This window comes from Danio rerio, chromosome 22 (assembly GCF_052040795.2).
Source record: "Danio rerio strain M-AB ecotype USA chromosome 22, GRCz13ab, whole genome shotgun sequence".
NCBI classification, from domain to species: Eukaryota; Metazoa; Chordata; class Actinopteri; order Cypriniformes; family Danionidae; genus Danio; species Danio rerio.
Genome location: NC_141042.1, coordinates 1,600,529 through 1,625,087, shown reverse-complemented (window position 1 = coordinate 1,625,087; position 24,559 = coordinate 1,600,529). Strand labels below are relative to the sequence as shown.

General features: G+C 39.0%; 4 protein-coding genes across 7 annotated transcripts in view; all 4 read right to left on the bottom strand.

Annotated features, from left to right (window-relative positions):
• The window catches only part of si:ch73-138e16.6, a 28,816-nt gene extending 18,689 nt beyond the window's left edge, over positions 1 to 10,127 (bottom strand). The window contains exons 1-2 of the mRNA XM_087302247.1: positions 10,033 to 10,127; positions 1,107 to 3,963 (exon numbers count right to left, since the gene is read on the bottom strand). The gene's annotated coding sequence lies outside the window, so the exon portion shown is untranslated. The remainder of the gene's footprint in view (positions 1 to 1,106; positions 3,964 to 10,032) is intronic.
• Positions 1 to 10,158, bottom strand: part of zgc:113336 — a gene marked incomplete at its 5' end in the record, with an annotated part of 111,634 nt that extends 101,476 nt beyond the window's left edge. The window contains 1 exon segment of the mRNA NM_001013489.2: positions 10,107 to 10,158.
• The window catches only part of LOC147838311 (uncharacterized), a 441,300-nt gene that overhangs the window by 116,301 nt on the left and 300,440 nt on the right, over positions 1 to 24,559 (bottom strand). The window lies entirely within an intron of this gene.
• Positions 1,666 to 23,373, bottom strand: LOC147838315 (uncharacterized). 4 transcript variants are annotated; one of them, XM_087303794.1, is made up of 6 exons: positions 23,272 to 23,373; positions 23,018 to 23,081; positions 17,155 to 19,580; positions 16,473 to 16,582; positions 13,878 to 14,611; positions 1,666 to 3,963 (listed from the first exon to the last, which is right to left on the bottom strand). In XM_087303794.1, exons 4-5 carry the CDS (start codon positions 16,531 to 16,533, stop codon positions 13,914 to 13,916), a joined length of 759 nt encoding a protein of 252 aa, XP_087159920.1. In that variant the 5' UTR covers positions 16,534 to 16,582; positions 17,155 to 19,580; positions 23,018 to 23,081; positions 23,272 to 23,373; the 3' UTR covers positions 1,666 to 3,963; positions 13,878 to 13,913. The 4 variants fall into 4 exon arrangements, with proteins under 4 accessions (XP_087159920.1, XP_087159919.1, XP_087159917.1 ...); XM_087303793.1 differs by lacking the exon at positions 1,666 to 3,963 and having other exon boundaries at positions 11,688 to 14,611; XM_087303791.1 differs by lacking the exons at positions 1,666 to 3,963; positions 13,878 to 14,611; positions 16,473 to 16,582 and having other exon boundaries at positions 17,553 to 19,580.

The window sequence follows — 24,559 nt, the reverse complement described above, 5'->3', positions numbered from 1 at the left end:
GACCTGTTATTGTGAACTTTTTACCATTTTATACGGTTCCTTATACAGCATTGATGTTGTAATGTCATTAAAATACATTCAGTTAAATAAACTTTAGCATTTATTTAGTTGCTCAAGCGTAAAACGAGACAAAAAGCCGTTTACTCGCAGGCGCCCATCAGAATCGGCAGACTAACGCAGAAGCTTCATTAAATATACTAGGGTAAAGTAAATGCTCATATTATAAAGATATGACGGGGGAAATGTAATTTAATGCAGTGCTTCTTGTACAATCTGAGACCCACTTTAAATCGGATATCACTCAGCTAGTGGAGATTGCTGATTTTTAAAGAGAACAGACCTTAAACGCACCGGATTTTGCATTGGCATTCACTTCGCCGGAAGCGCTTAACCCAGGTTACTGGCAAATTAAAAGTCCTATTAGCATGCTTCGGCATATACCCCATTTAACCGAATATATCAACTGACCAATCAGAATGGAGCATTTCAGAATGCTGAGTAATACAGGTTAATATTAGCTCGGATATATCTGAACGTTTCAGTGATGCTGAGCTGTGTGAACTCCTTTAAAGGGTCACGAAACACCAAAACACGTGTGTTGAGCTGTTGACAGTGGTATATGTGTCCCACACTGCTAAAAACACTATTAGGACACCTATATTTCACTAAAAAGTGTAAATTGGTTGTTTTTGCGTTATTTCAAGCAAATTCGTACTTCCGGTTTAAAACGAATTTTTGAAGCTGCGTCACGGTCATGACATAATAGCGTGTATTCCAGCGTGCAGACTGGACGTCTGTGCCAGAGTGTGTCTTATTACGTCTTACAGTGTGATGCATTAATGCATGAGTAAGGGTTGGGTCAAACCAATCAGCGCGCTCTATTGTGCAACTTCATTAATATTCATTACTGTCACAGTGTTTAGACGGCAGAGACGCCACGTTGTGTTGGCAAAACAAGCGTGAAGTGTTGCTTTTATAGTTTGCTGCAGTGAAGTTTTGTTTTCATTTTCTCTCTGTGAGAGCTCAGCTGGAGTCACGTGTGGATTAACAGTGTACGCGACGCTCAACAACAATAACTTACGTGTCTAAGGAGGAACATTGTTTACCTGAGAGCTGTTCTCATCTGCAAACGCTGAGATCTGGATTCGCTTGTAGTCTTCTCTTCATAAAGACGCGGCTCTAGTTGCTGGTGATTGTCCTGTCTCTTGTTGGACTATTTCTCACTTGCCTTAGTCCACCCCAATTCAATAATCGGTCAGGAGTCAATTAATCAAAATCAATGAATTTATTTATCGAGCATAAGTGAATAAAGCGAAGATCAGGATCCTGGGCTTTTGAAGAACCGTCAGCCAAGCAGTCTGGATGTCCAAAAGCTCTCGAACTCTCTCGACTCCCTCCTTTTATCCATCAGCAGCGTTCAATCTTTTTGGCCACTCCTCTGATCAGTTACCCCCAATCTCTATTGTTGCCATCAGCTGTTTTCAGGCAGAATCATCTCTCAAAAGTCTGTGGTCAGCACACAGAGATACCTCTGCACACAGAAACAAAAGGGCAGGTGAAAGTATCACTTCTCCTTGACATACTTGACACTACTGACATCTGGGGTGCAGCAAGCAACTGTAGCAAAAAATCATCAAAGCACAGCTGAGCATCATAACTTCCTTATAGAATTATCAGGATAATATCAATTTTATTAAAGCATCAAACATCACGCATACACAGAGAGCAGTATACAAATGCTGCATCTACCACATCTGCTTTTCCTCCTAGTCCTGTCTATGAACTCTTGACCTGTGTATGCACCCATCTAGAGGAAGCCCCTCTGCAGCTCTGTCTCCAGCCAGCACCCACACACAGCTCTTGTGGTTTTAGCAGTTAGTTAGAAACGCATTATAACAGGAGTTAAGTAGAAGTACGCTATATCAGGAGACATCATCATATCTGACAAAAACACATATTGTAAATAATGAATAGTGAGGCAAATGGGAGTATATTCCTCCAATAGCAAAAATATATCAAAAGAAAAGAGTGATTAGTAAGACAATAAAGCAATATTTTCCTCATCTGCTCCAGTTCTCCTTTCTGTGTAGAAAAGTCACACATCACAGCTGAAACCCAGACAGGGACTTTCTGCAAGACTTGTCTGTTACAGATTTAGTTATTTGACATTATAGGGGTGGAAAGTTCCTGTCTCATTTTAAGGTCAAACCGAATGTCTCATCATATCACTGCGTGGACTCATTAGATTATCATGGTTCAAGCAAACACATATACATATGCAAAATAAGCATGAGCACATATATATAATTCAAAAGAAGCATTAGACTGTAATTTTATTCCTTCACTCTACAGATTTGGTAAGTGAGCGACCAGTGCTCTTTGTTTATTCAGTTTGTTCGTATCGAACTAAGTTAACTATTGCACTGAGTGTAAACATGTTAGCACCACAACCAAACTTTAACCTCGTGTAGGGTTTTTACCGCAGTTTGTGACCGGAATAACACACGCGGCTTTCTGACACTACCTGCCGTGTGCATCTAAGTTTCCGGGAAATGCAGAGGTTTTTTTCTCTCATTCGCCGTGCGGTATCAAACATTGCATGAAAAATACACGCTTAGAGCAGCTCCTCGAATCAAATATCTCATTTGTCGTGAGGAACATGAATGAATTCCCTGAATGAAAGAGCCAAACTGCAGTTAAAGTCCACCATTTAATAATTTGGCAAATAATTCGACTACAGATGTCCATGTAGGTTAAACACCATCACTTTCTCCTGTGTGTTTGTGTGTATTTTGACTGTGCCCAAATAGACACTCCCACACCATCCCACTTTTCTTCCTCCGACACTCCCCCCTAAACAGAGCTGGACACGCCCACTTTTCTGACTTTTTCCAAAGTAGAGGTGTGAAAACACCCTGCTGAAACGAGGGGGTTTCATGGCCCTTTAACAAACTTAAAAGTAAACATTGATCAATAGTGTTCTAATATCCTGAATTTAATGTTTCTCTGCTGAAATCAGTAACATGTATGTTTGTATCCTGACCATTTCTGTGATCATGGAGACGAACATCAAATAAAACAAAGCTATTAAAGAAGCAAATACTCAAGACAGACGGATTTACTTTACACTTAATCTCTCACGGCAGTGTTTTCTGATGGTCAAACACTCGTTACACACGAGAAACTGTTTAGCTGCACTGATGTCACGTGTGCTGCTTTTCTCTAGTGTGGATCTTCATGTGTCTCTTAAGATGAGACAAACATGTGAAAGTCCAGTGTGAGTCTTCTCATGTGCTTTCAGGTTTCCTGACTGACTGAATCTCTTGTCGCAGTGTGAACACTCGTACGGTTTCTCTCCAGTGTGAATCCTCTCATGTGCGTTCAGGGTTCCCGACTGTCTGAAGCTCTTGTCGCAGTGTGAACACCTGTACGGTTTCTCTCCAGTGTGAATCATCTGGTGCCGTTTCAAATATTCAGCTCTAACAAAAGTCTTCTGACACTCAAAGCACATGTGCTCTCTCACTCCAGTGTGGATCTTCTGATGCTGCATTAAATTTGACTGCTGTGTAAAACTCTTCCCACACTCAGAGCATGAATACGGTTTCTCTTTAGTGTGAACTCTCAGATGGATCTTCAGCTCTGTAGCAGTCAGAAATGTTTTGCCGCATCGATCACATGTGTGTGTTTTCTCTCCAGTGTGGATCAGCTTGTGTTGTTTAAAGTGTGCTGATTGTCTGAAACTCTTCCCGCACTGCGTGCATGTGTACGGTTTCTCTCCAGTGTGAATCCTCATGTGAAACTGGAGACTTTGTTTGGATGCCAAACTCTTCCCGCACTGAGTGCAGGTGCAACATTTCTTGTCTCCTCGTTGCATTAAGAAAACACCTTCAGTCAGTAGATGAGAGATTTTCTGGGCTTTTATAAGTTCATCACCGTCACGCTCCTCGTTCTCTTCAATGAAGTCTGAAATCAGAGTAAATGAAGGTTTTCAGAAAGTCTTACAAAGTCAGAGCGAAGTGAACAGACACAGAAACAAAATCCCTTTCTAACACCCACACCAGGTTTGTAACTAGGGCTGGGCGATTTGGCAAAAAAAATAAAATCTAGGTTTTTTATGAAGTTTGACCGATTCACGATTTCGATTTCGATTTTTTTATTGTGTTACTAGTCTTCTCAACATTACAACAACATGACTGAAGTAACACTCTCTTTATAAGTAACTTAAACCATCTGGTTAAGGAACATTGTATTTTTAATGGCCATGTCATACAAAAACACAAGGTGTAAATAAATATAAAACAAATTCACAAGTTAAACAGTGTTGCTGAAGATTTGAATAAGAAATATTTGTGTAAATATTGCAGTTCCAGAAATACAGAGGTGTTTTTTGCAAGTTTTGCTGAGTCTAGGAAAGATTGGCTGTCAGCTCGGCTTTGACTTTGTCTTCTGATTGAATGTCAGGTTGTGAAGCTGCTGCCTTTTTCTTAAAAAGATACAGTGGAAGAAAAGGACTGAACATGGAAACTGCAAAGCCTAATTTAACCCAGTGTGTGAAGTTGTGGACGTATAGCAGGAGCAAATACAAGCACCAGATGTGTGTCTAATATAAAATAATATATTTAATCTGTTTTTCTTTTTCCCCTTTTAAATATCGATCATTTGATGCGCTTTGCTCTACTCTCTGTATTATGCTGCCTGATTTGTCTGGTTTTCAACCAGGTCCGCTAAATGACGTCATGGGCGCGGCTACTTTCATTTTCACTGCTACAGTCTCTCACCTCTGCTCGTGTTCAAACCAAAAGATCGGCGCGGTTTTTCACATGGCAGGCTTTTACATCCTTCATACATGTTGAGATCGAGTTTATCGACTTGATGAGGGAATGTCTTGACAATCCACACAGACGTGACTCAGACTAATGCAACAAGTAAAATCCTACATGACTTCACGCTTTAACACTATATGGCAGGGTTTTTCAAAGTCTAAGACAGTGGGCCTCCCTTTTGACACAACTTATCCATTGGCGCCCCCCTCCTCCCAAACACGCACACACACACACACACACACACACATATATATATACATATATACATATATATATATATATATATATATATATATATATATATATATATATCCACACAGTATATATATAAAGACACAGACAGATGTCAGACTGTTAACTCACTTTTATCATCATTTGCATGAAAGTGCAATTATTTACAGAGTTATAACAAGTATTTTAATAAAACGTTTTTAAAACTAGGATGATGGTTCAATATGAATAGAACAGTTCCAAGAACTGTCCATCCCAGTCAAAACAGTGGAAGTTTAGTGGGTCTCATGCTGTCATTAGCCAAAATATTTTGACAAACAACACATAAAGGTCGTGGTTCATCAGCTGGTCCTGTCCACGTAAATCCTAAACTCAAATACTGATCATCATATCGTCGTCTTTTGGGTTTAAGCCCTGAACTTGAAGGCTTTTGTGGCTAGGGGGCGTGGCCGAGCGCCGTGGGAACGGAGTGAGGCCACCGCGTAAGTGGATACACCTGCGGTTCGCACCTGCCTCAGATCCCACGGAAGGAGCTCTGGATCATAAAAGGAGGAACAAGGGCAGAGGAAGCCGAGGGAGGACCGGACCCGGACATATTTTACTTTTGCTTTCAGTTTGACGGCAGTCTCCGTGAGGATCTGCCATCCGTTTGTTTTGGTTTAGACGGAGCTGCCGTCACTGTCATTAATAAACCACTTTAAAACTGCTTCAGTTCTCCGCCTCCTTCTTCCCGGCGGCCAAAGGGCCGTGAACTTCATTACAGCTTTGAATCGGGGTGGGTCTCAGAAACCGACCCATTGTATTAGCAGGCATATACCTGTATTGGCGGGCTTGCCAAACAGAAGCGAATTCACAGCTATGGCCTTCTGGGTAAAAAAGGTTTTCTTATATTTGACGTATTATTTTTTTCTTTATTTAATTAAAACGTTTAAATATAATAAAAAATACATGTAATAATTAAACTTAATAATTATATTTTTATTATATTATATTTTTTCCCGCGCCTCCCCTGACATGCTCTGGCGCCCCCCAGGGGAGGCGCGCCTCACACTTTGAAAACCCCTGCTATATGGGGCGTCTGCAGACTTGGATCCAGGCAGTTTTACGGCCCACAAAAGAGATTCAAATGTATATAAAAGTGATTTCCAAGTCTTAAAATAGAAAAGCAATTAAAACAATTAATATATGCTCCTCCTTTAACATTTTTACATAAAATGTTTGTATATGTGCATTTCCTGTAAAAAAAAAAAGTGCATTACTAACTCTTGTAAATAACTAAAATTATAAAATGTGCGAAACATATTTGTATGTAATTTGATAATTATGTACCCTCTCCTCTGTTTTTTTTCACTTATTTCATTCTTGTTAAGAAATGTAAAGCGATTGTATTGTATAACAAAACAACTGTAACTGTACATGCTGGTTCTTGTTAATAAAAAAAAAAATCTAAAAAAAAAAAAAAAAAACAGCAAACGAAAATTTGCGAAGCGTAAGCGAAAGCTGTGGCAACGCATTCAAAATCCATGATTCGCGAAAACGATTCTTTGAAAATCATTAACAAAGAATAAAGTATATTTGAAGAACAAAAAAAAAAAAAGTTTTACGGCCCACAGCTTTACGCCCCTGTTGTTCCTAATGCGTTCAGTAGGGGGGGATGAAAGATACATGACCACATAATACATTTGAAGTCAACGCTCCCAGATTATAAAATATCCTGTTAATAAATATATATAATTTTAATTAGATTACGCTAAATATGAACGCTAGATTAATGTATCATAAAATGAGTTATAAACTCACTATAAAATATGCAGAATTGATACACTCACCAAATAATTCCAGATTTGCAAAAGCTCTATTGCAAATTAATTTAGATTCATTTAATTAAAAAAATTAAAAACACAAGTTGTTGGATACTGTAATGGTTAATTGTAGCCAAGCTATACGTTTTCATATAGAGATATGCATTTGTTGTATTGTTTATATATAAATTTGCATTTTGAAAATACCAAAATGATAACCAAACAATACAGTGTAATATGGAGTAATGATATGCTTTAATAAGAATGCAGAGGTATTGTTACAATAAATATTATGAAAAAATAAGGGATAAACAATATGATTGCATGTGCAATGCAAACTTCATTGGTAATATATCAAATGTACTGTATAGCTAGGCTATATGAACAAAAATGAGTAGACCATTTATAATTGGGAGTTTCTTTATGCATTTATAGATATATGAGTTTAATTGTTTAAACTAGAACAGGATTGTATTATATTGATTGTAATTGAAAGTAATGCAATTTTAAAATTTAAAATAAAATCAATTAAATTTTCAGATCTGTTTAGATTTATTTCAATATTTAAGAAAGTCAAATGTGGAGGAATAATGTAGTGTAATTGATGTGTAGATTTGGCTGACAACCCAGACCATGCAAGTGTATTGTTTAATCTATGAGAAAATATATATCTTTAAATAATTATAAAATATATAATAATTACTCTCTTGCTGAGACAAAAAGGTAAAAGAAAATTAGCCTACATAACACACTTTCTTATGTAGGTTAAAGTTCTTTTACTCTTTTGTTGATGTAGAGCATGTAGCTGGCCTGCACATAGTTAGCTAAAATTGAGTCAAACTAACACACTGCTGTTATACTACACCAATATGTTTGTGTTGACATACACTCGTTTCGACCTTAATCTAATAAAAAAATAGGTTTAAGTTTTATGTTTGCTAATGTTTTAAACACGTATTTAACATAGATGCCTCTTCATGGTGTCGCGTTTGGTTGGGTGTGATAAAGTTCTGGAGGTTTAAAATAATACTGTACTGCCTCCCTCTACTGGACACAACAGGAACAACAGGGCCGTAAAACTGCTTGGGCCATAGATCTGTCTGGATCCAAGTCTGCAGCCTGCCCCTACTCCTTAACAGGCAGTCAAGCAGGTCGCACACCAGAAGCGCCGCGACACGGCGGCACATGACAGTTTAAACTATCACACACCAAACGCGCACATTCACATGATATTTAACATGAAACGAATCAGATGGCGCTCTGTGGCGCGGCTGTGTGTGTATAGAAACCGGTTTAGAATTCTAAAATCCGTGGCGCTGCGTGGTGCAGAGCGGCGCGTCGCCGAGAGGCGCTTCTGGTGTGCTTCCTGCTACATACAGAGAGTGAACCAAAGCGAATTGGTGCCATTATAATGTATTAAATGTATATATTTTTTAAAAATCGCAATTCTCGATTTAATATAAAATTAAATCGTCGTCAAAACGTAAATTCGAATTAATCGGAAAAAACGCCCAGCCCTATTTGTAACATTACGATTTTTTTATTAAGAGTTTAAAACCCTGAACAAAACATAAATGCACAATAAGGCCGTACTCACACTAGGTACAGTTGCCTCGAACCGGGCCAAAGCACGCTTGTCCCCCCTCTCGTCTCCCCAGACGGCCCGCACTCACACCATATCGGGCCTCGGCACGCTTACGTCATCGCTGCTGCGCTGTTCAGAAGCGCTTTCTATGGCAAACCTTTTTAGCATTTAAATCTTTGCTCTGACTCCATAAATATATTTAGAGATATCTCTAATTATATTTTGACTAGTCATAATTATAATTCGACTAGTTAGAATAACAATTAGAGATATCTGCAATTGCAATTGTACTATTACGAAATCAGATTGGAGATATCTGCAAATATATTATGACTAGTCATATTCCTCCATTGAATTCCATTGAAAAATATTTGCAGATATCTCTAAATGAGTTTTGACTCGTCACAATTGTAATTAGAGATATCTCTTGAGTTTTTACTAGTCATAATACATTTGGAGATGTCTTTAATTCGTCATATTTAGAGATATTTACAAATATATTTGAAGATATCTCTAATTAATTTACTAGTAGTCGAATTACAGTTGTAGATATCTTGAATTGGATTTTTGACGAGTCAAAACTCAGTTAGAGATATCTGAAAATATTTTTCAATGGAAGTCAATAGAGGAATATGACTAGTCATAATATATTTGCAGATATCTCCAATCTGATTTCGTACTAGTACAATTGTAATTGCAGATATCTCTAATTGTCATTCTGACTAGTCCAATTATAATTATGACTAGTCAAAATATAATTAGAGATATCTCTAAATATATTTATGGATAGTCAGAACAAGGTTTAAATGCTAAAACGGCTTGCCATACGCTCTCACTCAGCAGCACAGTGGAGATTTCTCTAGTTATATCGTTTCAGTCGTTTGATATGCAGTCAAATATTTCGCCAAACAGTCCTTAGGGATGCGGGGACACGCAGTCAGATATTTTACCGGACAGATCCGCCACTTTTGGCGCTCATAAACAATCATAAAGCCCTCGTGCTGCAGGAATGAAGAGGTCTGCTGAAGGTGCAGCTGTGGTGCTGTGAGGAGTTCTCGTCTTTAATAAACTACGGCAGTTTGCGTTCACTGAACAGTAAGAATGATTAATAAATCCATATCAAACAGTCCCTTAAAAGTCACGTCTCGCTTTCGGGCTTTGGCGCGTTTTGCGATCACACACAAGCGTACCGCGCCAAAGCCCAAGTGAACCGCGCTCAGGCACACCTCTTCCAACCGGGCCAGGGCCGGCCAAGTGAACCGTGCTTGAGCCCGATTCAGTGCACTCACACTTCTCAAACGATCCGGGAAACGGGCCTGGGCACGGTACGGATGGCATAGTGTGAGTAGGCCCTCAATCTCCTCAGATCATGTGCAGTTTAGTTTTATGTTGTTTCACAAACTGAGTTTAAATATGGAAATAAAACACAACTGAGATTCAGTCCTTACTTCCCTTCCACTGCGAATAAACTGTATTTATCAGTCCGTCTTTAAAACAAATCTATAGTTTTGTCCTTAAACTAAGTGATGAATGTTTTTACACAGAATCGTTCATCAGCCTCATTACTGAAGAATCAGGAGTAAACACAAACCTGTTTCAGCCTCTTCCTCTTCAGTTCTGCAGGGTTCTGGATCACTCATCTTCTCACCATCCTTCAGATTTCACTTCTGATGCTCGTCTTCACTTGTAGACTGATGGGAATACTCCAGTATTTATAGCTGAACTGAAGAAGGAGCTCAGGCCCTGTTCACACCTGCTATTATGATGCGACAGTGCAAAGTCTGAACGAGGTGTGAAATGTTTTGAGCTTGCCCACTTTCGGCCACATTCATGTATGACAATGCATTCCACCAGGGGCCTGTTTCAGAAAGGAGGTTAAGTGAAAACTCAGAGTATTTTAACCCTGAAATGAGAGAAACTCTGGGTTTTACGTTTCAAAATGGCAGGTTTGTTAAACTCGAGAAAGCAGGGTAAGTCAAGCCTGTTTCTGAAAGAGAGGTCACTTTAACTCAGAGTCAGTTACTGTGTGAACAGTAATATGTCCTGGCTAAAAGTCTCTCGGATCACCAGTTAACTACACATAAATGGAGAGTTAGGGCCTACTCACACTATGCCATCCGTACCGTGCCTAGGCCCATTTCCCGGATCGTTTGAGAAGTGCGAGTGCGCTGAATCTGGCTTAAGCACTGCTAACTTGGCCGGCCCAGGCCTGGTTAGAAGAGGTGTGCCTGAGCCCGGTTCACTTGAGCTCAAAACTGAAAGCGAGACGTGACTTTTAAGGGGCTGTTTCATATGGATTTATTAATCATTCTTACTGTTCAGTGAACGCAAACTGCCGTAGTTTATTAAAGACGAGAACTCTTTACAGCATGACGGCTGCACCTTCAGCAGACCTCCTCATTCCTGCAGCACGAGAGCTTTATGATTGTTTATGAGCGCCAAAAGTGGCGGACCTGCTCGGCGAAATATCTGACTGCGTGTCACCGCATCCCTAAGGACTGTTTGGCGAAATATTTGACTGCATGTCAAACGACTGAAACGATATAACTAGAGAAATCTCCACTGTGCTGCTGAGTGAGAGAGCGCTTCTCACTGAACAGCGCAGCAGCGATGACGTAAAAGTGCTGAGGCCCATTTGTGGTGTGAGTGCGGGCCGTCGGGGGAGACAGGAGGGGGGAAAAGCGTGCTTTGGCCCGGGGGCAACTGTACCTAGTGTGAGTACGGCCTTAATCTCCCATTAAAGCAATATTGTAAAAACCGTAAGCAAATGAAAGCAGGTGAAAAACAAACCGTGTGATAATGAAAGGATGATCACATGCACACGGTTAACTTTAGGCTAATTAATAATCTGTTCAAAGTGAAAGCAACCGGTGCTGTCTACAGTAAGACAAATTTTGAGCTCTTGAAAGCAGCAAGACTGTGGGTGCCTGCTCATCACTCTTTGTCCAGTCTATTTGAAAGAAAACGGAAGACAGGGCTACAGACATTCGCCTCTCTGATTGAGGCTTGTCCTCAATATTAAGTAGCCTACACGGAGTTCTAATACTATACATAATAATGTACATAATACTAGGCAGTCCTGCCTGCATCCTCTCATTTTAAGTTTAGACTTTGCAAGTTTTATATGGACTCCCGAGGACATGTCTGTAAATCTCCAAAAGGAACAGTGTACTGTATAACCCCATTCACATCATCCTGGATACGTACATTGTTTCACTTTCTTAACAATAAAATGAAAACATGATATAATGAACTGCTATTTTCATTTTAATATTAATAATTTTAACAGACAGCAGATATGTTGAGGCGTCGTGCTGCATATATGAGCGTCATCGTCACTGTGTGCATATTTATATCAAAACAGAGCCTTTAACATTGCTACGAAACATGCCCTCACTTTTGCTGAATATCAGTTTTAATAGTCAATAATGGCCATTATAAAAATATAACGTACAATAAGTTTTACCAAAAAAGGCAAGCGATCAGTCAATATACAGAATGTACGTGGTTACATTAATTATTAACTTCTCTTTGCGCTCAGCCATAACACGTTACCTGAGAACAATAATAGATTTACAATAGCAAAGTCAGGGAATATGTCGTTAGATAAAGACAACAAGATGACTTAAATATCACGTTTAACAAATATAGTGAGCTTAGATTCAGTGGTAGATCCTTAATAAACAGTCCGACCAGCACAGCTCTCATCTGGGTAGATATGCGGCAGTGCATGCCAGTATGTGTGTGTGGTCAGGTGATGTGCGTTTCCAGCAGTGTAAAACCTTGTTTATACTCGACGCGTCCGCTTGATCGCTTGAGTGCACGCGGCGAATCATCGTGGAGTTTGCGGAGGTTTGCTTTGGGTGCGCGCGGCATGATTTAGCTGGCGGTGCGCAGGGGATTTTTTGAGACTCGAGCGAAGAGTGCGCACGCCGCCGCAACTGATTTGAGTTGAACATGAAACACTTTGAAGAGATTTTATCTGAAACAGTACGACTGAACACACATCTAATGAGTCGTGATCAGAGAGATAACCAGATAATCAATAATTCTTGACTAGAAATTGCAACAGCCTTGGGAAAGGAGAAAGTTTTTGTTAAAAGATTTGGAAAAACCTGAAGAATAAGATTATTAAAATCAAAAGAGGCCATGGCAAAATGTACACAATTACAGAATGTGTTTTTCCACCAGTCATAGGTTTTGCACTGATGTATTTTGTTTAATTTTGTATTAAAAACAATTTAATAGTTACAAAACTATAATGAAGTCACTAAATTATTTTTGATTACAGGAAAGAAGCACAATATGCTGATGGCCTGTTTCTCTGGGCTTTATTGTTGATGATGGTCAGGAATGTTGGACCATCACTGCCTTTTTAGCATAAGAATAGGACAGAAACTAGCCAGACAGTAATGTGTGAACTGTGGAGCGGGCTAAATCTATAATCTGCATTTTTAAGTAAGTGTGCTCTTTTTGCTTTTATTTTTGCGATAATAAAACATTTATTTGTAGAGCAACTCATGTTCTGCTGTCATTAATATTTTAATAAATTGTAATAGGTTAACTGTGCGAGATATGAACAAAAGCAAGTGATGACCAATTATTATTAACAACAGCAGAGGGAAAGAGGAAAGTTTATGTTAAAAAAATTGAAGAAAAAAAACCTGAGGGATAAGTTTGTTTATGCCTAAAGAAATCATAGCAAAAGTGGAGACCCGGGTACACAATTACTGCATATGTTTTTCCACCAGTCATGGCTTTTACACTAACGTATGTTATTGGATTGTATTTGTAATACATCTGTATTTTTTTAGCAAGTGTGCGTTTTATTTTTTGTGGAGCAACTCATGTTTTCTTGTGATTAATATTGTAATAAACTTTAAAAGGTAAAACTGTCAGAGATATGGACAACAGCAAGTGATGCATCAAAGTTTGCTTAAAAAAAATCTTAAAGGTTATAAAAATGCTTATAATCATTAAAATAATTTATAAAAACAACACAAATAATTAGTTTAAAAATATTGAACGGCAATATGATATGACGTACTTCCGGAAGCTTCCTACTTCTCTGTTTATCCGTCTGATTTTAAGGTGGGTTTATATTGACCGCCCACTGTCGTTTTAAAAAATATCACAATGGCGAACGTGGCGAGTATAAAAGCCTCGGCCGTTTCGCGAGGGGCGCGCGCAGTCAGCGGAGGTGCACGATGCGGCGCCAGGCGCGAGTATAATTCCAGCGTCATGTGGACGGAGAGTTGTTCCGAGACGCGAGTGTGGATGCTGTTGGTTTTCATTCTAAAACGCCGCGTTAAAACTAAAACGCACTAGTGTAAAGGGGCCTGAGATTCCAAGATACCTGTACTGTGACACAAGTTTATTTCTGAACCCCTTTCTGACCTAGTTAAACAACAGAAGCTGAATGAAGACAGGAAACACCTGTTACACATGAGAAAATGCTTGGCTGTACTGACGTCACGTGTGCTGCTTTTCTCCAGTGTGGATTTTCATGTGTGTCTTAATCTGATTAAAGTGTGTGTAACTCTTCAGACACTGATCACATGTGTACGGTTTCTCTCCAGTGTGGATCCTCTCATGCACTTTCAGGTCTCCTGTCCGCCTGAAGCTCTTGTCGCAGTATGAACACTTGTACGGTTTCTCCTCAGTGTGAATCCTCTGGTGCTTCTTCAAAGCCTGAGCTGTAATAAAAGTCTTCCCACACTCCAAGCACACGTGCTCTTTCACTCCAGTGTGGATCTTCTGATGTTTTCGTAAACTGGACTGCGTTGCAAAACTCTTCCCACACTCACAGCATGAATACGGTTTCTCTTTAGTGTGAACTCTCAGATGGTTCTGCAGGTGTGAATGAATCAAAAATGTCTTGCCGCATTGATCACACTTGTGCGGTTTCTCTCCAGTGTGGATGCGCATGTGTATTTTAAGCGCTGATGATTGTCTGACGCTCTTCCCACACTGAGTGCATGTGTACGGTTTCTCTCCAGTGTGAATCCTCATGTGAAACTGGAGACTTTGTTTGGATCTCAAACTCTTCCCACACTCAGTGCAGGTGAAACACTTGTCTCCTCTTTGCATTAAAAAAACACCTTCAGTCAATAAATGAGGGATTTTCTCAGCTTTCACAAACGTCTCCTCGTCATCCTCTTCAATAAAGTCTGAAATCAAAGATGAAAGGTTCAGTTATTAAAACAATCAGAGCAAAATGTGAAGTGAAAAGACTTCATTCATATACATTTAATTCTCAGAAAATGAAGTGAATAAAAGACACTTTTTTTAATAGTGTACTTTTATTTTCTGTGTGTTTATTTAATATATTTTCCTAGTGCACAATTGAATAGATGAACTGCTCAAAGCTCTTACCGTACATACACACCGAAAGCGGCGAGAGCGTCCAAGGTCGCTCTGGCGACAACGCTGTCTGCCTTCAGCTCCGGCGGCGAGAGCGTCAAAACTCGCTAACTTAATCTCGTATTTAAAGGAGCCGTTGCAGCTTATCAGTTACATTCTTGCATAAAACATGTTTCTAGTGTGAAAATGTTGCGCACCTCTTATCAAATTCATATAACAATGGAAGATCGAGTTGCGTGTGGTGTGGCTTTGCTCTATTTATCCAATATGTGTCCATATGTCTGAAATATCCTGAAGCAGCAGTACTGTTTTGTACTTTCACGTCGCGTGAGATTCCCGCTTTTTTAAGATTAATTTATATAACATTATTGCACATCAGTAACTTATTTAATGCATGTTCCTGTAATAAAACATGGTAAATAATTGGAAATCCGGCGACCGCAATCATCAAACCCTTGGGAACAACTGTGATCGGAACCAAAGTTCACAGGTCTGTGTTCTCTGAACTCCTATTATGCGGTGGACGTCTTCATTCTGATTGGTTGCCGCCGACCCGCGTCATAGCTCATTACCATAAAGTTGACATGATTTCAACTCTCCTCGACGCCCACTATAGATATATACACTAGATATCGCATAGGGACCCTGAGCATGCGTCAATAGCGCCGCCACATTGGTACAGTGCTCCCAGCACAAATGTCATTCAACTGCACTAGTCAAGACAGTGTTATTACGTGAAGATGCGGGACTTTAGCGCTGTCTACGGGTGTAGTAACGAGCAAACAAAGAAAACAAAGCACAAAGGCAGAACATTTCATAGGTAATATTAAGTTTTTTTCTGTTTGTGTATGTTCTGTACTTTTGTGCTAATCAGGTAACGTTATTGATGATAACAGTCTCTTACTGCATTCACCATACGGCAAAGCAGCTCCAACTCGCACTAAACACTCGGCTTATGCTAGTTTTGTTGAATAAAATCAGCAAACAATGCAAAAGAAATATGACAACGAGATGCTGCGCTGCCAGAAACTTGTATTAATGTCGTATAACGTTAGTGAAAGAGTCGTTCGGGGGATTCATTCACAAACGAATCGCTCCCTCCGTCAGTATGAGAAGTGAAAGCAGGAGAGGAGCTGTGTTTCAGGACATGATTAGATCACATTTAACAGGGAGGGTGAATAGTACATTTCTGTACACACAAACACAAGCTTTTTATCAGGAATGGCCGTGCGGTCACTGATCCATCAATGTAGAAAAGTGATGTAAAATTATAATTTTCGTAATTAGAAAAAAAAATTACACACTAAACATCCAGGAAAACTCCTGATCATAGATATATGTGTATATGTGTATATCTCTGGCTTTGGATGGCCACAGTCCTCCACTGTACCTTGGTCCCGCATTCATTTCAAAGGAGCGCTGCCCTGTAGCAAGATGGCGGCGCTATTGACGCATTCCGTCCAATAGACAACAATAGGCCAGGCGACATCTAGTGTATATATCTATGGACGCCCACGCCGGAGAAGATGCGCCGTGCTGCTCCTCGCCGTCGGCTCTCATTGAAAATGAATGACTTCCGGCTACTTTGACGCTCTCGACGCTTTCGGTGTGAACGTACGGTTACTGTTCATCAGCCTCATTACTGAAGAATCAGGAATAAACACCAACCTGTCTGCTCCTCATCCTCCTCCTCTTTAATTCTGCAGGGTTCTGGATCACTCATCTTCATCTCGTCTTTCAGATTTCACTTCTTCCTGATGGTCGTCTTCATTTGTAGACTGACGGGAATATTCCAGTTATGACCATTATATTTTGATTATGTCACAAACATGGGGGAAGTTGCTTTTACAGACGATACATTACAATATTGTTGTATAAAGCACTTACTGTTAATAGTAGTCTCATTTATGTAAACTGCTGGTTAAGTCTAAAACTCGTCACAGGGGGTTCGGTAAGTTAAAATACGAGAGACTTGTTTATTTGTCACCACAACTCAAAATTGAGTACTATGTTATATACAATGAATAAACATTAGCCAGCTTTATCTGACACATATTACATCTGCTGTGATCTGTCTGGATATATTCTGGCTATATATGTGCAATATTTAGTTGTTCATATCGCAGAGAAACAATTCAAGTCATGTTTTTCTAATAACTTGCAGACCTAGTACAGAGATAGCATTGGCATAAGCAACTATGGATGACTTAAATGTCAAATATTTACCTGAAGCTAAATATATTAGCATTAACTACATGAGCTAAAGCAGACCAAACTGCGAGATAATCAGCAGCACATGGAAGCACATCACACTGGCGAATGTTAGAAATGTCAAAAGTAAAACAATTACCTTGAATAGACTCAAATCACCCGTGAAATTAGTGATATTAAACAGCAATGTTTGTCATTCAGCAGCGCTCCGATGGATTCACTTTCCACCTCATTCTAAGCGCCGTGGGCGGGACATTTGCCTGCACGTTGATGTGAGAACGCCGATTGGCTGCCTGTATGTCGCTCAGCGAAAGCTGATTGGCTGCCTGTTTGTCAATCACTTTCAGCAACAACAAAAAAAAAAGATTCGTGTTCAGAACGCTTGTTGATGCTTTAAAAGTTATTTTCACATTTTAAGCACTACTTTTTTAGCTTAATTAACTTGTCAGATGGTTCTCATATTCACACTTTTTAATATAAATATGATATAAAAATATTTCCTGACGATTTAAATAAAGACATTTAGAGAAATACTTATTTTTAAAATACATATTTATTGCATCATTTTCAGAATATAGAAAAAAAATGGAATCTGTTAACGTTTTAAATTAAAAACTGTAGTCTATTGTCATTTAATAGGCAAATAACAAACTGGACTTTCCTTAGTGTTATGTTCCCACTTAAATCTAGGGGTAAAACACAGCTAGGAAAGAGCAAGGTAAAAAGCACAGGTGTCAATCTCAGTTCCAAAAGGGTTGGAACTAAACTGTGCAGGGCTTCGGCCCTCCAGGAATTGAGTTTGACACCCCTGGTATAAGAGCCATAAGCTCATTGTTTTATTTATGTTAAATTAATAATAATGTAATAAGCAAACTTTAAAATATTTTACTAAAAGTAATAATTTTTTTTTTTTAAAGCATATGCTGATGTTACTTCCGGGAAGGAAGAAGTGTCATGAAGATGGAAGCAAGACAGGTTTTTTGACCGTGTATTATAGTTCAGTTAAGCTGTTATTAAACATGTTCGAAATGACATCACTGGACTGTCTTATGTTACCCATATTCAAATCCTGCTAATTCAAAGAGAGAAACAAAGCACGAAGAGACTAATTGATGGCACATACAGAAGGAAGAGGGGAGAGTACCACTTCCAGACCCAGAATCATCAGTCAACAACTTCTTAATATTCTGATCACCATCAGGCAACCATTGATTTGCTGTGTTATCAAAAGAAATAATGTATCTTATATTTTAACCCTGCTGAAAAATCCAGCTTAAACCAGCCTAGGCTGGTTGGCTGGTTTTAGCTGGTTGACCAGCCTGGTTTTAGAGGGGTTTTGGCCGTTTCCAGCCATTTCCAGCCTGGTCTTAGCTGAGATGACCAGCTAAAAGTCACAAGGCGTTAAACGTTGACGGAAAACGCGAGCAAAAAATGTCTCGGTGTGCACAGACCTTTACTCTGCTGAAATCAATACAATATATGTTTGTATCCTGGTTTATGCAGTAATCATGAAGAAGCAAATAATCAAGAGGAATCCACACATCTGCAGCACCAGTGTTTTCTGATGTGAAACACTCGTTACACACGAGAAACTGTTTTGCTGCATTGATGTCACGTGTGCTGCTTTTCTCCAGTGTGGATTTTCATGTGTTTCTGAAGATGCGACCACCGTGTGTAACTCTTCAGACACTGATCACACGTGTACGGTTTCTCTCCAGTGTGAATCCTCTCATGTGCGTTCAGGGTTCCCGACTGTCTGAAGCTCTTGTCGCAGTGTGAACACCTGTACGGTTTCTCTCCAGTGTGAATCATCTGGTGCCGTTTCAAATATTCAGCTCTAATAAAAGTCTTCTGACACTCAAAGCACATAAACTCTCTCACACCAGTGTGGATCTTCTGATGCTGTTTCAACAAACCAGCTGTGATAAAAGTCTTCTCACACTGACAGCACACGTACTCTTTCACTCCAGTGTGGATCTTCTGATGGTCTTTTAAACTTGACTGACGTCCAAAACTCTTCCCACACTCAGAGCATGAATACGGTTTCTCTTTTGTATGAACTCTCAGATGGATCTTCAGGTCTGCAGCCCTCAAAAACGTTTTGTCGCATCGATCACATGTGTGCGGTCTCTCTCCAGTGTGGATCATCATGTGCTCATTAAAGTGTGTTGATCTACTGAAACTCTTCCCGCACTGAGTGCATGTGAACGGTTTCTCTCCAGTGTGGATCAGCATGTGTTTTTTGAAGTTTGATAAATGTCTGAAACTCTTCCCACACTGAGTGCATGTGTACGGTTTCCCTCCAGTGTGGATCAGCATGTGTGATTTAAGCGCTGATGATTGTCTGAAACTCTTCCCACACTGAGTGCATGTGTACGGTTTCTCTCCAGTGTGAATCCTCATGTGAAGCTGGAGACTTTGTTTGGATCTCAAAGTCTTTCCACACTGAGTGCAGGTGAAACATTTCTTGTCTTTTCTTTTCATTATTAAACATATCTTCAGTCAATAAATGAAGGATTTTCTCGGCTTTTACAAGTTCATCATCTTCGCTCTCTTCAATAAAGTCTGAAATCAGAGTAGAAAAGGTTTTTTTTAGGAAATCATGAACTATCTGAGCTAAATGGGAAGTGAGAAGTCTTCATTTCCATATATTTCTTTCTCAAAAGTAATATCAGAGCTAAGGTAAATCAAGCTTCTCAAAGTCTTACATATTGAGAATTCATCTCCTTACAAACATTTCAATTTCGTAAAGCTCAGAATCACTTTTAATCTCCCAGATATTTAAGCTTCAGAGGACTCTCAAGTGGTTAGGAGTTGACAGTAGGGGTTTGTGATGGAGATGTATTGATTTCCACTGGTTGTTTCGGTGTGCGTTTATGACCATTTCCACAGTCAGTATCAAAAAACGAACTGTACCATACCACTTTTTGCATACCCTTTCCAAAGAGTACCAAAAGGCGGAGCCAGACGCACAGCTGAACGCTTTTGGTTTACAGACAAACGTCACTAGCTAGTCACTAGAGAAGGAAAACAAAAGAACCACCGCTTTCAAATACACAGTCGAGACTTTACCCTGTAATGGGGTATATGCTAAAGCATGCTAATAGGACTTTTAATTTGTCAGTAACCTGGGTTAAGCGCTTCCGGCGAATTGAATGCCAATGCAAAATCCGGTGCGTTTAAGGTCTGTTCTCTTTAAAAAACAGCGATCTCCACTAGCTGAGTGATTTCCGATTTAAAGTGGGTCTCAGATTGTACAAGAAGCACTGCATTAAATTACATTTCCCCCGCCATATCTTTATAATACGAGCATTTACTTTACCCTAGTATATTTAATGACGCTTCTGCGTTAGCCTGCCGATTCTGACGGGCGCCTGCGAGTAAACAGTTTTTTGCCTCGTTTAACGCTTGAGCAACCAAATAAATGCTAAAGTTTATTTAACTGAATGTATTTTAATGACATTACAACATCAATGCTATATAAGGATCCGTATAAAATGGAAAAAAGTTCACAATAACAGGTCACTGGAAGAATATCAGCATGGGAACAGCACTAGCTCGGCATATACCCTATAATATATACTTCAAGAGTTCACACTTAGCTGATGAGTGATTATGAAGCGTGTTTGGCATGCTGTCCCGGGAGAGAGCCCTGAGCTCATAGGATCCTCGAGCCCGGGGCTCTCTCCCGATTACAAACAGAGGGGAGTTTGAGCTCAGGTAGATCTGGAGAACTCCCCTGCTGTAGTAGCTAATGAACAGATGACTACTCACTAGGAGCATGTTGTAAGAAATTAGTCTGCCTCGACCCAACTTCTACTTTATTTCACAAGTGTTTGATGCTCCTTTCTTCACAAAGAGCTTAGTTATTACAGACTGGAGAGTTCCTCAAGAAAAGCATTTAAAAAATGTCTTTGGAATGATAATTTACTTCTTGTAGCATGGCAGCGAGCCATCAAGAACTATCTGCTGACCAAAAGGATCTCTGTTTAAACTCATTTATCATAACAGTTGGTATTCTCACCTGAAAGTCTACTTAAGATCTGGGAACGGAAGAGTATCACTTTTATTGTTGTTCTCGATTTACATTCAAAGCGAAAGCATATTAACATGTTAAGCGGGTATACCGAAAGTTCTGGGATTGCTATTCTTAATTTACATTTGAAGTGAAAGCTTAATAACATGTTAAGCGGAAAGAAACAGCATAAGATGTTTAAACGGAGGATGATCGGCATTCAATTCCAACTCCGATGAATCCGAAGTGTTGTCTCCACTTTGACACTACTTTTCTAAAATAAAACTTATTTTTTTTCTTCAAGACGATCTCATTAACTTTCTTACAATGTCTATGGTGCGGATTTGGATTAGTCAATTAACTTAAGTTTCATGTTTTTGGACGGTGGGAGGAAACCCACGTGAGCACAGGGAGAACGTGTAAACAGCAACGTCGAATGGCTTGGTGAGGACTAGGCATAGGCCGGTATAAGATTCAGACGGTAAAAAGATCACGGTTTCACAATATCACGGTATTGTAATTACTGCTCTAAAATATATTATTTTTTTAAATGTCAGGGTAAAAAACAACAACTTTTTTTCCCATTCAACATAATATACAGTTGAAGTCAGAATTATTAGCCCCCCGTTAATGTTTTTCCCCAATTTCTGTTTAACGGAGAGAAGATTTTTTTCAACACATTTCTAAACATAATAGATTTAATGACTCGTCTCTAATAACAGTAAATAATATTTGACTAGATATTTTTAAGACACTTCTATACAGCTTAAAGTGACATTTAAAGGCTTAACTTTAATTAGTTAACTGGTTATGCTAGAGTAATTAGGCAAGTTATTTTATAAAAGTGGTTAGTTCTGCAGACAGTCTAGAAAAAAATTGCTTAAAGGGGCTAAAAATATTGACCCTAAAATTGATTTTTTTTTTTAACTGCATTTTTTTACAGAAATAAAACAAACAAGACTTTCTCTAGAATTAAAAAAATTATCAGACATACTGTGAAAATGTCCTTGCGCTGTTAAACATCATTTCGGGGGGAAAAAAATCAAAGGAGGGTAAATTTTATATATATATATATATATATATATATATATATATATATATGTGTGTGTGTTGCTCACCCAGGTTGGTGGCATCATAACCTAACGTGCTGACCACTGTACCACAATAGCTGTACATAGAATGGTGACTTATCTAGGTATATCATCATTAACCTGCAGGCTGCATCTTGCTCACGAGGCTACAAGAAAATAGATAAAAAGAGCAGAGCTGCGGTAAAATAATGAATAAGAAGGCTGTGGTCAAGTAAATAAATAAATTTTTTTTTAAAGTGTGACTGCTGAGAGCAACAGATTCTGGAGCTAGGGACACCGGCCCTCGCGGCCAAAAAAATGGACCGGCCCACCGGGAATTCTCCCAGTCCTCCGGGCCTGATATATATATATATATATATATATAGTTGTTTTTTGCAGGAGCTGTAAGCTTTATGTCTAGCAACGGCCCTGGAAGCCCTTCTGCTATAAAACTGCAAACTATCTTCAGTAAATTTTCTTCAGTTTAATTAAATCGAAATTTAATTATTTAATTGAATTGAATTAAACTGTTAATTTCCTCTTCCTAGCAGCACAATAAGTAACTTTTAAGTAAAACACAGCTTTAGCTAGAACTTTTAACTCTTGATTTCTTTATTAGCACTGTTCTTATGAGCAATTCTCAGAAGCGCGATAAACATGGGCCCAGTTTTGTGCAAAAATAATCTGAACGATATTTGATATAATTGTAAAATAAATCAAAGCAGATGACATTTTGTTTAATTTTATGATAATAAATGTTGTATACATGAAAATAAAAGAACAAATGTTTACCCTGAGAATACACTGTATTTATTTATCTGTGGGTTTTTTCTATTCTTAAATGAATCAGATGAACTGTTAACTTATTTTTTATGTTCTTCAGCCTCATTAATGAACAATCAGGAATAAACACCAACCTGTTCATTCTTCAGTTTCTCCAGCTTTTAAGGATTTTTCTAGATCCCTCATTTTCTCACTGTCCTTAAGTAAAATGTACATAAATCACATTAGTATAAGCAACTGTGAATGAATATACGCTATTCACTGGATGCTAACTATATTAGCATTGTTTACATGAGTCAAAGCAGATCAAAACCGCTTAAGTTATCGGCAGCAAAGTTAAGCATATCACACTCACGAGCGTTACAGGTGACGGAAAAACAACACTTACTTTAAATGAACACACAACTCTCGAAACATTAGTGGACTTATACATGAAACAAAGTTTGTCCCTCAGCCGCGCTCCGATAAATGAATTCTCTCTCCACCTCATAAAAAGCGCCGAGGGCGGGATATTTGCCTGCAAGTTCCTCAGCGAACGCCGATTGGATGCTTGTATGTGGCTCAGCGAGCTCTGATTGGCTGCCTGTGTTGCTCAGCGAGTGCTAATTGGCTGTCTGTATTGCTCGGCGAATGTTGTTTTTCCGTCACAAGCGGGAGACGGTTGTCATGACGGCAGAATATATGCAGGACCAAAACATAGACGAGTCGGTACCGTGTGGGGTAGATTTAAGCTTTAAAAGTTTTTTCTTTCGACCTAATTCTCACTATTTTTACCAAATACATCATTAAATATGACCGCAACTGTGTTATAATCTGTTTATAAAGTAAATCTAAAACAATAGGAAAGCTGAAGTGGGGTAAATAATGTCCCCTACCTGATGCTTCACTGTAAACACTAAACTGGACTCACATTTTAATAAATTAAAACAGTGCCAAACAACCAAGTTAAAGTCTGATATAGCTGCCCAATTGCAGTGGTGGAAAGAGCACTGAATAATCATACTCAAGTAAAAGTACCATTACTTGCCTAAAAATGTAAGTAGAGTAAAAGTATATGCTGCAAATATTACACAAAGTATGAGTAAAAAGCCCTTTTTAAAGTACTCAAGAGTAGTGAGTCGTGAGTATTACGCTGTAAAAAGCTGATGCATTTACATGTAATTTGTTGACGTCTGTAAACGTAACATTCTGTAGTGCATCTAGTTATTGCCCAGCAGGCACACAATGTCACAAGGTGTTAACATTAGGTTAGATTTAGGTTGTGATGTCAGGTGACCACAATTCAGTGTCTAGCCAGCGTCTAAGAACAGCATTATTTTGATGTCCAATAACAACGTCAAATGATGTTGATATTTGGTTTATTTTAGGTTGTGTTGGAAAGTGACGAAAATCCATTGTCGAGCCAACATATCATCACATCATATTGACATCAATTACTGACATTTATTCCTCAGGTATGGCAACCAAAATCCAGCGTGTGATAGACATCATACTGGTAACGTCCCTACAACGTCAAGCTACATCATCAGACGTTGATATTTGGTTGGTTTTAAGTTGGACGTTGGCCTGACCTTCACATTGATTCTGACGTCAATATCATTTTAATTTCCAAACAAAATCCAACGTCTCCATGACAGCGGGGTACAACGTCAATCTGACGTCTTATGCCTGCTGGG